The following is a 12681-nucleotide window of genomic DNA, read 5'->3' as shown; positions in this document are numbered from 1 at the left end:
GTTTATGCGTTAACTCCGAATGGTTAAGGTAAGGCTTAAAGTTTGGCATAGGCTTAAAACAAAAATATAAAAAACAACTTTCTATCACTGGATTCGAACATGCAACCATCCACCATCCAAACCAAAGTCTACTTGAAGGTAACAGAAGGTAACAGTTCACTGTTGCCCCTAGTGGCCAGGTTCCACATCATCTCCAGACGTACTCAGACATGGATGGACGTTGAATACTGACTTGTATCACGTGTGACCTGCCTGATTAATGGTGAGTTAGCCACTAACTATGTGACTGGTGTGTATCAATGACTGAGTTCGCAACTAGATCTGTGATTGTTGGTTGTGAAAGTGGGCCATTAAAGACAGTGGCTGAGATGGATTCAGCTTGCCAGGTAACAACGCCCAAAGGCTCTGCTGTGTCTATAGCAGCCCTGTATAGATTTATTGGACCACGATCATCCATCCATCACCTGTAACATGGCCCATTGCTGCTGGTTGAAGACATCACCTGTAACATGGCCCATTACTGCTGGTTGAAGACATCACCTGTAACATGGCCCATTTCTGCTGGTTGAAGACATCACCTGTAACATGGCCCATTGCTGCTGGTTGAAGACATCAGATGGCTTCTAAAAAGACCGAAAGGTTACAGTAGATGATGATGATGATGATGATGATGGTGATGTTGATTATGGTGATGATGGCAATGACAAAGAGCATAGTTAAAATAAAAAAAAATCTAAAACACCGTTATTCTTGGTTGTCTGTGTTATATTGCACTAGTAATACTGCAATACTCAAACTTCAGGGACCATGGATTGTTTTGCCCAGCAACTGTTATGAAAGTCTCAAAGTTTCCTACCCAGGCTAGAACTCACTCATTAACAGTGTTCAACCTTGGATGTCAGAATGTCACCCCATCCGTCTCAGGCATCTGTCTCTATTACTGCAGCACAGGTTTGCTGTCCTTCTTAATTAGACAACAGCTTCATCAAAGTCTGTCTGTCTCTCTCTCTCTCTCTGTCTCTCTCTCTCTCTCTGTTTTTCTGTCTCTCTTTCTGTCTTGCTACCATGACTCCCTCTCTTTCTCTCATACACTCTATTCCTCTCCCTCCCTCCCTACCTCCCTCCCTTCCTCCTCTTCCTCTATACCTTCTCTCCTGACAGGGGACATCATCTGGTACCGCTGTCATCCTGGCTTCACCCTGGTGGGGAATGAGATCCTGACATGCAGACTGGGGGAGAGACTTCAGATGGATGGGCCTCCTCCCACATGTCAAGGTGTGCGTGTGTGTTTGCGTGCGTGCTTGCGTTCGTTCGTTTTGCGTATGTGTGCGTGCCTGCATGCTTGCGCGTGTGCGTGTTTTGTTTGTGGCAGCTGTAATTAAAACGGTTTAGTCATTAGGTGTGCTGTTGTGATGCGTTCCGCCCACCTCTGTCACAGCCCCTTGTGATTCCAGTTTTCTACTCCAGTTCTGTTTCTGTGTCGTCCCTTTCACTGTGTTTAGTGGACTAAACAGCTGTTGTCATTTATATATTATGGTGCCATATTTCTCTCCGCCATCCCATGTGTCATCTGGGGGTCTGAGGGACCACTGAATAAATTACAGGTACCCCTAGCATCCATTTGGTCTCCTGTTATGTGCCCATCCAGTGCAATGCCCGGCCCACGATGTGAGGTTTGACTCTACTGGAGTAATCCTGAGTCCAGGCTACCCTGACAGCTACCCCAACCTTCAGATGTGTATCTGGACCATCAATGTAGAGAAGGGCTACAACATCACCCTGTACTTCGAGTCCTTCCAGACCGAGAGGGAGTTCGACATCCTAGAAGTCTTTGATGGTAGCTATAGTAGCGTTATGCTAGCCTGGTGCCACAACTGTTTGTGCTATCTTGCCAACTCATGACAGTGGAAACATATATGGGACCAGGCTAGCATCACAAACTGTCATGTTTTTAAAACACGTCTGCTTTTGGCTCAGATTTGTATTGTTTTGAAACTGTCTTCTTGTGCTGCAGTGGCATTGTAAAAGTAATCTTCAGAAATTGGGCATTAAAAGGCTGGATGTTTTTGGTATTGAATGCAAGGCCTACAAAACTTAATATGACCACACTTTTGATGAATGCAACATCATTACAATGTGAAGAAACCACAATACCACTGAACAGATTTAGATTAATGCTGAAATGTCTAAAACGCCTTTGTGACAAACAGTGACCAGCCCCTCTTCGTTCTGGGTCACAGTGACCAGCCCCTCTTCGTTCTGGGTCACAGTGACCACCAGCCCCTCTTCGTTCTGGGTCACAGTCACCAGCCCCTCTTCGTTCTGGGTCACAGTGACCAGCCCCTCTTCGTTCTGGGTCACAGTGACCACCAGCCCCTCTTCGTTCTGGGTCACAGTGACCAGCCCCTCTTCGTTCTGGGTCACAGTGACCAGCCCCTCTTCGTTCTGGGTCACAGTGACCAGCCCCTCTTCGTTCTGGGTCACAGTGACCAGCCCCTCTTCGTTCTGGGTCACAGTGACCAGCCCCTCTTCGTTCTGGGTCACAGTGACCAGCCCCTCTTCGTTCTGGGTCACAGTGACCAGCCCCTCTTCGTTCTGGGTCACAGTGACCACCAGCCCCTCTTCGTTCTGGGTCACAGTGACCAGCCCCTCTTCGTTCTGGGTCACAGTGACCAGCCCCTCTTCGTTCTGGGTCACAGTGACCAGCCCCTCTTCGTTCTGGGTCACAGTGACCAGCCCCTCTTCGTTCTGGGTCACAGTGACCAGCCCCTCTTCGTTCTGGGTCACAGTGACCAGCCCCTCTTCGTTCTGGGTCACAGTGACCAGCCCCTCTTCGTTCTGGGTCACAGTGACCAGCCCCTCTTCGTTCTGGGTCACAGTGACCAGCCCCTCTTCGTTCTGGGTCACAGTGACCAGCCCCTCTTCGTTCTGGGTCACAGTGACCAGCCCCTCTTCGTTCTGGGTCACAGTGACCAGCCCCTCTTCGTTCTGGGTCACAGTGACCAGCCCCTCTTCGTTCTGGGTCACAGTGACCAGCCCCTCTTCGTTCTGGGTCACAGTGACCAGCCCCTCTTCGTTCTGGGTCACAGTGACCAGCCCCTCTTCGTTCTGGGTCACAGTGACCAGCCCCTCTTCGTTCTGGGTCACAGTGACCAGCCCCTCTTCGTTCTGGGTCACAGTGACCACCCCCTCTTCGTTCTGGGTCACAGTGACCACCAGCCCCTCTTCGTTCTGGGTCACAGTGACCAGCCCCTCTTCGTTCTGGGTCACAGTGACCACCAGCCCCTCTTCGTTCTGGGTCACAGTGACCAGCCCCTCTTCGTTCTGGGTCATTGCTGTAGCTGTTAGCCCTGTAGTTGGATGATTTACTCCACAAATACATTCTTCCACAATCTGACTTATTGTTGGCTTCCTTCCTTCCTTCCTTCCTTCCTTCCTTCCTTCCTTCCTTCCTTTGCCTTCCCCCCTTCCCTTCCCTTCCCTTCCCTTCCCTTCCCCTCCCATCCCTTCCCTTCCTTCCTCTCTTTCTCTCTTCCCCCTCCATACCTCTCTCACCCCCCCTCTCTCTCTACAGGCCCCAGTACTAACAGCCAGACTCTGGCCACCTTCAGCGGTGATGTCTCCGCGCCCTTCAACATCACTACGACCGGCCACCAGCTCACACTGCGCTGGTCTTCTGACCACGGAACTAACAAGAAGGGCTTCCGTATCCGCTATGTTGGTGAGTATCAAAGTATGTATCCATTTAAATCACTCCTTTTCACTTGCACGTTTACGTCTTTTGAGTGAGAAATCCAGAGGGTGTGCGTGTGCGTGTGCGTGTGCGAGAGAGTGGAAGAATAACAACAAAGTGGCTACAGCATGTTTTGTAGCTACTCTAAAAACTTGCATGTGGAATATTGTGATTGTACTCAATATTAGTTAAGTGGTAATGCTAAGTGATTATGCCAATATATCCTTCAAACACCAGCTTCGAGGGCATTATCATTTTTATACAGTCGGTTGCCAACATATACAAATAATGGTTGACATGTTATTTTGATAAATTTTTTCATACTATGTCATCCTTCCACGAGATAAGTCCCGGTGGTTCGTTCTATTAGTTCAGCGACCCAGTCGTTAAGTGTATTTGTAAATGAAATAAACTGTGTGTCGTAAACAAATACACTAACATGTATTTGCAAAACAAGTATTTGTTTGTTCTGTTGTCATGATGGCTGGCAACATTCTTATCTCTTGCTTGCTAGCTAGCCAACTTTGGCTAACACAGTCACGTCAAACTGTGCAGCCAGAATAACAGCAAAATAGGTCCATTTGCGGTTAAGCTGTTTTCTAGTGATTTTGGGGAGGGATACATCTATAACAATGAGCTGATGATGTGCAATATCTTCTGGCATAGAACATTTACTCCCTCGCCAGGACACTGTTCAGAGGAGCTAGCCAACTACACAGCTAATACAATCACTTCAAACTGAAGCAGGAATGACAGCAAACTGCATTTATATTTTTCTATTGACATTTCTTTGTATATAGGGAGCATTCGGGAAAATATTCAGACCCCTTGACTTTTTCCACATTTTGTTATGTTACAGCCTTTTACTAAAATGGATAAAATACATTTGTGTTCCTCATCAATCTACACACACTACCCCATAATGACAAAGTAAAAAACCTTATTAACATAAATATTCAGACCCATTGCTATAAGCCTCAAACTTGATCTCAGGTGCATCTTGTTTCCATTGATCATCCTTGATGTTTCTACGACTTGATTGGAGTCCACCTGTGGTAAATTCAAATGATTAAACATGATTTGGAAAGGCACACACTTGTCTATATAAGGTCCGAAGGACCTATATGAGGGCGAAGGAATTGTCCGTAGAGTTCTGGGACAGGATTGTATCGAGGCACAGATCTGGGGAAGGGTACCAACACATTTCTGCAACATTGAAGGTCCCCAGGAACACAGTGGCCTCCATTATTCTTAAATGGAAGAAGTTTGGAACCACCAAGACTCTTCCTATAGCTGGCCGCTCAGCCAAACTGAGCAAGCGGGGGAGAAGGACCTTGGTCAGGGAGATGACCAAGAACTCGATGGCACTCTGACAGAGCTCCAGTGCTTCTTTGGAGATGGGAGAACCTTCCAGAAGGACAACTCTGCAGCGCTCCACCAATCAGGCCTTTATGGTAGAGTGGCCAGACAGAAGCCAGGCGGAAGCCACTCCGCCAAAACGCAGCTAAAGGACTCTAACCATGAGAAACAAGATTCTCTTGTCTGATGAAACCAAGATGGAACTCTTTGGCCTGAATGCCAAGCGTCACGTCTGGAGAAAACCTGGCACCATCCCTACAGTGAAGCAAGGTGGTGGCAGCATCATGCCGTGGGGATGTTTTTCAGCGGCTGGGACTGGGAGACTACTCAGGATCAAGTGAAAGATGAACAGAGCAAAGTACAGAGAGATCATTGATGAAAACCTGCTGTAGAGCGCTCAAGACCTCAGACTGGGGCGAAGGTTCACCTTCCAACAGGACAACGACCCTAAGCACACAGCCAAGACAATGCAGGAGTGGCTTTGGGACAAGTCTCTGAACCCGATTGAACATCTCTGGAGAGACCTGAAAATAGCTATGCAGTGATGCTCCCCATCCAACCTGACAGAGCTTGAGAGGATCTGCAGAGAAGAATGGGAGAAACTTCCCGAATACAGGTGTGCCAAGCTTGTAGCATCATACCCACAAAGACTCAATGCTGTAATCGCTGCCAAAGGTGCTTCAACAAAGTACTGAGTAAAGGGTCTGAATACTTAAGTACATTTTTATTTTTTTTATTTTATAAATTTGCTAACATTTCTAAAAACCTGTTTTTTGCTTTTTCATTATGGGATATTGTGTGTAGGTTCATGAGGGAAAAACTCCACTTAATCAATTTTAGAATAAGGCTGTAACATAGCAAAATGTGGAAAAAATCAAGGGGTCTGAATACTTTCCGAACGCACCGTATCTATTACATTTGAGTCATTTATCATCCATTTATCATCCATTTTAGTCATCCATACAAATTATGCGGATTCGTGATTTCGACTGGCTGAGTAAAGCTGCCAGCCTGTCTGTCTCGTCCCGAATCCCGACGCGTTCATTACTATGGGACAGCTGGAGATCGATACGATATTGAAACAATGTTGCAAATGTCGGAGAGATCGACAGCAAGGTTTATACAAATCTGTGCTGTTGAAAATCATATGTTAGTCTAAAAGAAACGGGAGATAATGTCTAGATGTTTTTTCTAGTGGAGATCAAGTTTATAAATTGCCTGGCTGGACTGATGAGACAGTGGATAGGGCAGTCAGATGGAATTGTGAGTAGGCATTTCAACGTCATAGCCTTAGCCGATGGTAACTTGTGGAACAGATACTGGCTGGAACGCAGTTTTAACCAATCAGCATCCAAGATTAGACCCCACCCGTTGTATAATTAAGCAATAATGTCTGAGAACCCAGGAATTATCGTGTGACAACAAGTCCGAGGCTGGTTGGTGACAGCCAGGGACAGCCTCTTTTTTTGGCGGAGAACGTGACGTCCACTCACGTCATTGCCAGCTCAAATGGCACTCCAGCCCTTTCTGTTCTCCATGTTAGGGGCTGCCAATACCTCTTGAGTGATCTCTCACACCGATGGTCTCTCACACCGATGGTCTCTCACACCGATGATCTCTCACACCGATGGTCTCTCACACCGATGATCTCTCACACCGATGGTCTCTCACACCGATGGTCTCTCACACCGATGATCTCTCACACCGATGGTCTCTCACACCGATGGTCTCTCACACCGATGATCTCTCACACCGATGGTCTCTCACACCGATGGCCTCTCACACCGATGGCCTCTCACACCAATGGTCTCTCACACCGATGGTCTCTCACACCGATGGCCTCTCACACCGATGGTCTCTCACACCGATGGTCTCTCACACCGATGATCTCTCACACCGATGGTCTCTCACACCGATGGTCTCTCACACCGATGGTCTCTCACACCGATGATCTCTCACACCGATGGCCACTCACAGCCATTATTTCCCTTGCCTCCAGGCCCCCTAACTGTTGCAAACCAAATAATAGCATGGAAAACTAATGTGTGGATGCTTTTTTCCAGACGGAGATGAGGTTTATGAATTTCCTGGCTGGGCTGCGAGACAGTGGAATTATGAGATTAATACGTTAATGGTAATTTGCGGCAGTTGTTGTCCCACAACTCCCACATATCAATTAATCAGCCTCCAGGATCCAAACAACCCGTTTTTTAATAATCAATCTGTGTCTGTCTTACCAAGGGGTATTGAAATATGTATAATATGCAGACTATTGATGCATGTGAATACACTGTCAGTGAGGTCAGCCCACATGTTCAGCACAACCGTTGAGGTACAGAGACCAGCACAGTAAATAGATTGTGCTCTAAGCTATGCGTTTGTTCTCCGACTGGTTAAAACCGTGGGCCTAGTGCCACTACAGATGTCAGTGGAGATGACAGTCAGGGCCTGGGGACCCTAAACAACCACAGAGATGGGTCTCCCCCACACTACACACTTTGCTGACTGGCCAGAGCAGAGCAGGCAGGCAGGCCAGGGACAGACGGGGTCAAGTGTTGGTCAGAGCAGTTGGTCAGAGCTGTGACAGCCAGCCTGTCTCTAATGGCCCAATGTGTAAGCTGTGACAGCCAGCCTGTCCCTAATGGACCAATGTGTGACACAGTGTGAGAAGCTATAGTAGTAGTAGTGACACAGCAGACTGTATTACTAGGACTATAGCTTGTGAGGAACAAGGCTACACCAGAGCCATGCATTTAAAGACTTGGGCCATTGAGGGTTCTGCATTATGATGCATTTACATGACACAACGTGTTAGCGACTCATTAACATTACATAGGGAATATTTTAATAATGATTTATTTTGATTTTCCCATGATGTCAAGCAAAGAGGCACTGAGTTTGAAGGTTGGCCTTGAAATACACCCACAGGTACACCTCCAATGTACTCAAATGATGTCAATAAGCCTATCAGAAGCTTCTAAAGCCATGACATAATTTTCTGGAATTTTCCAAGCTGTTTAAAGGCACAGTAAGCATTTCCTGGTAGAGTCCTACACCTGTTGTTGTTGGAGCTTGTGACAAATAACATTTGATTTGATACTATTCACTATTTCTATCAGAGAAACAGACTAGAAATCACAGTCATAATTGTTTGTGGTGTTAGCAAAGTGTCAATGAATAGTATAGTCTAGTGTAACACTGTGCTTATTTTGTTTTCAAAGGAGAAGTTGTTCTTGGGCTGCTAAAAATCTCTGCCTCATCGTGTTTGTTTTGTTGTAGATAACCAAGTTACATTTCTGAGACTATTTCCAAATGAAATAATAACGTCCATTGTGAAAATGACTCCATGCCTCGGAAATTGCTGGTATCTCATAACATGGAGTCATGCAGCTGGGAGAACTAGTCATTTGGCACTCAGTATGTGTGCCAGGAGATTTGCTGGGGGATAACTTCCTCGATTATTAAAGTATGCAAGAGATTTGGGGTAAATCTGCTTTGAAGTGTTGTGACGCTCAAGCTAAAGTCAAGCATCTCTCTCTCTCCCATCTCTCTCTGACTCTCACTCCCATCTCTCTCTGTCTGTCTGTCTGTCTGTCTGTCTGTCTGTCTGTCTGTCTGTCTGTCTGTCTGTCTGTGTCTGTCTGTCTCTCTCTCTCTCTCTCTCTCTCTCTCTCTCTCTCTCTCTCTCTCTCTCTCTCTCTCTCTCTCTCTCTCTCTCTCTCTCTCTCTCTCTCTCTCAATTCAATTCAATTCAATAGGCTTTATTGGCATGGAAAACATATTGCCAAACATTTTGCCAAAGCAACTTAAATGGATTAAAAAAAGTGGAATAAACAATAAAAAGTGAACGTAAATGTTACACAAGTTCCAAAAGAATAAAGCCATTTCAAATGTCATATTATGTGCAAATAGTTAAGTACAAAAGGGAAAATAAATAAATATGGGTTGTATTTACAATGTTCTCTCTCTCTCTCTCTCTCTCTCTCTCTCTCTCTCTCTCTCTCTCTCTCTCTCTCTCTGTCTCTGTCTCTTTCTCTCTCTCAATTCAATTCAATTTAAGGGCTTTATTGGCATGGGACATATATGTTAACATTGTCAAAGCAAGTGAAGTAGATAAACAAACGTGAAATAAACATAAATATGGGTTGTATTTACAATGGTGTTTGTTCTTCACTGGTTGACCTTTTCTTGTGGCAACAGGTCACAAATCTTGCTGCTGTGATGGCACACTGGGATTTCACCCAGTAGATATTGCTTTTTTAATCTTTAAAAAAAATCTTTGTGGATCTGTGTAATCTGAGGGAAATTTGTGTCTCTAACATGATCATACATTTGGCAGGAGGTTAGGAAGTGCAGCTCAGTTTCCAACTCATTGTGTGGGCAGTGTGCACATAGACTGTCTTGTCTTGAGAGCCAGATCTGCCTTCGGTGGCCTTTCTCAATAGCAAGGCTATGCTCAATTAGTCTATACATAGTCAAAGCTTTCCTTAAGTTTGTGTCAGTCACCGGGGTCAGGTATTCTGCCACTGTGTACTCACTGTTTTGGGCCAAATAGCGTTCTAGTTTTCTCTGTTTTTGTACCATCTTTCCAATGTGTCAAGTAATTATCTTTTTGTTTTCTCATGATTTGGTTGGGTCTAATTGTGTTGCTGTCCTGAACAGAGCCCCACAACCAGCTTACTTAGGAGACTCTTCTCCAGGTTCATCTCTCTGTAGGTGATGGCTTTGTTAAGGAAGGTTTGGGAATCGCTTCCTTTTTGGTGGTTGTAGAATTTAACTTCTCTTTTCTGGATTTTCATAATTAGCGGGTATCAGCCTAATTCCACTCTGCCATCATTATTTGGTGTTTTACGTTGTACACACAAAACAGAATTCTGCATGTAGAGTCTCAATTTGGTGTTTGTCCCATTTTGTGAATTATTGGTTGGTGAGAGGACCCCAGATATCACAACCATAAAGGGCAGTGGGTTCTTTAACTGATTCAAGTATTTTTAGCCAGATCTTAATTGGTATGTCAAATTTTATGTTCCCTTAGATGGCACAGAATGCCCTTCTTGCCTTGTCTCTCAGTTCTTTCACAGCTTTGTGGAAGTTACCTGTGGCGTTGATGTCACGTGTGCTCCCTCTCCGGCCTCTAGGTCACCAGGCTGCTCGTTATGGCGCACACCTGTCACCATCATTACGCGCACCTGTGTGTCATCAGACAAACCTGGACTCCATTACTTCCCTGATTACCTTTCCAATATATGCCACTCCCTTTGGTTCCTTCCCTATATATGTCTCTCCCTTTGGTTCCTTCCCTATATATGTCTCTCCCTTTGGTTCCTTCCCTATATATGTCTCTCCCTTTGGTTCCTTCCCTATATATGTCTCTCCCTTTGGTTCCTTCCCTATATATGTCGCTCCCTTTGGTTCCTTCCCTATATATGTCGCTCCCTTTGGTTCCTTCCCTATATATGTCTCTCTCTTCGGTTCCTTCCCTATATATGTCTCTCCCTTTGCTTCCTTCCCTATATATGTCTCTCCCTTTGGTTCCTTCCCTATATATGTCACTCCCTTTGGTTCCTTCCCTATATATGTCACTCCCTTTGGTTCCTTCCCTATATATGTCGCTCCCTTTGGTTCCTTCCCCAGGCGTCCTTGTTTCTGTTTCATGTCTGTGTGGTGTTAGTGTTTCATGTTCTGTATTATGTTCTGTTTATTTTATTAAAACACTCACGCCCTGAACTTGCTTCCCGACTCTCAGCGCACATCGTTACAGCTGATATTTAGGCCAAGTTATGTATCGTTTTTTGTGTTCTCTAGGACAACGGTGTCTAGATGGAATTTGTGGTCCTGGCGACTGGACCTTTTTTGGAACACCATTATTTTGGTCTTACTGAGATTTACTGTCAGGGCCCAGGTCTGACAGAATCTGTGCAGAAGATCTGGCTACTGCTGTAGACCCTCCTTGTTTGGTGACAGAAGCACCAGATCATCAGCAAACAATAGACATTGGTCTTCAGATTCTAGAAGGCTGAGGCCGGGTGCTGCAGACTGTTCTAGTGCCCTCGCCAATTTGTTGATTTATATGTTGAAGAGGGTGTGGATTAAGCTGCATCACTGTCTCACCCCACGGCCCTGTGGAAAGAATTGTGTTTTTTGCCAATTTTAACCGCAGACTTGTTTGTGTACATGGCTTTAATAATGTCGTATGTATTCCCGCAACACCACTTTCCATCAATTTGTATAGCAGACCATCAAATTGAGTTGAAGGCTTTTTTGAAATCAACAAAACATGAGAAGACTTTGCCTTTGTTTTGGTTTGTTGGTTTGTTTGTCAATTAGGGTGTGCAGGGTGAATATGTGGTCTGTCGTACAGTAATTTGGTAAAAAGCCAATTTGACATTTGCTCAGTACATTGTTTTCACTGAGGAAATGTACAAGTCTGCGGTTAATGATAATGCAGAGGATTTTCCCAAGGTTGCTGTTGACGTATATTCCACGGTAGTTATTGGGGTCAAATTTGTCTCCACTTTTGTGGTTTGGGGTGATCAGTCCCTAGTTGCAAATATTGGGGAAGATGTCAGAGCTAAGGATGTTAGAGTTTATGTATAGCCAATTGGAATTTATTGTCTGTATATTTTATCATTTCATTGAGGATACCATCAACACCACAGGCCTTTTTGGGTTGGAGGGTTTTTATTTCGTCCTGTAGTTCATTCAACGTAATTGGAGAATCTGGGGGGGTTCTAATTCTTTTTGCTGTTTGTTCTTTGTTATAGAGCCAAATAGTGTGGACAAGTGGTTTTCCCAGAAATGGTTGGATTCTTCAATTACATTGAGCTTATTTCTGACGTGCTGTTCCTTCTTTTTCATAGTGTGTTTCTGTATTGTTTTAGTGATTCACCATAGTGAAGGCATAGACTCAGGTTTTATGGGTCTCTAAGTTTTTTGGTTGGACAGGTTTCTCAATTTCTTTCTTAGGTTTTTGCATTCTTCATAAAAAAAATGTCAATGTTAATTTTCTTCAGTTTTCTGTTTGACATTTTTAGATTTGATAGGGAAGCTAAGAGGTCAAATATACTGCTTAGATTTTCTACTGCCAAATGTACATCTTCACTATTACAGTGGAAGATTTTGTCTAGGAAGTTGTCTAAAAGGGATTGAATTTGTTGTCTAATAGTTTTTTGGTAGGTTTCCACACTACTTTCCTTCCATCTATAGCATTTCTTAATATTCTTCAGTTCCTTTGGCTTTGATGCCTTATGATTGAGTATTGCTCTGTTCAAGTAGACAGATTTTTGCTGTGATCTGATAGGGGTGTCAGTGGGCTGACTGTGGACGCTCTGAGAGACTCTGGGTTGAGGTCAATGATAAAGTAGTCTGCAGTACTACTGCCGAGATGATCTATAGGTGTACCTACTATAGGAGTCCTCTTGAAGCCTACCATTGACAATGTACATACCCAAAGTTTGTGCTGCAGTTGTTGGTTATGTTGTGCCTAGGGTGGCATATGGGGGAGGGAATGCTGTCACCTCCAAGTAGGTGTTTGTCCCCCTGTGTGCTGAGGGTTTCAGGTACTTGTCCGGTTCTGGCATTTAGGTCGC

The 12681-nt window shown here is 44.8% G+C and overlaps 1 protein-coding gene across 1 annotated transcript in view; it reads left to right on the top strand.

Moving 5' to 3' along the window:
• The window catches only part of LOC139373820 (CUB and sushi domain-containing protein 3-like), a 740037-nt gene that overhangs the window by 619508 nt on the left and 107848 nt on the right, over window positions 1-12681 (top strand). Inside the window, exons 46-48 of the mRNA XM_071114860.1 lie at window positions 1162-1275; window positions 1649-1837; window positions 3575-3721. Of these exons, the coding sequence (XP_070970961.1) occupies window positions 1162-1275; window positions 1649-1837; window positions 3575-3721 (450 nt within the window). The remainder of the gene's footprint in view (window positions 1-1161; window positions 1276-1648; window positions 1838-3574; window positions 3722-12681) is intronic.

Source organism: Oncorhynchus clarkii, chromosome 18, assembly GCF_045791955.1.
Source record: "Oncorhynchus clarkii lewisi isolate Uvic-CL-2024 chromosome 18, UVic_Ocla_1.0, whole genome shotgun sequence".
NCBI classification, from domain to species: Eukaryota; Metazoa; Chordata; class Actinopteri; order Salmoniformes; family Salmonidae; genus Oncorhynchus; species Oncorhynchus clarkii.
The sequence above is the reverse complement of the archived record's forward strand: the minus strand, read 5'-3'. Positions and strand labels throughout refer to the sequence as shown.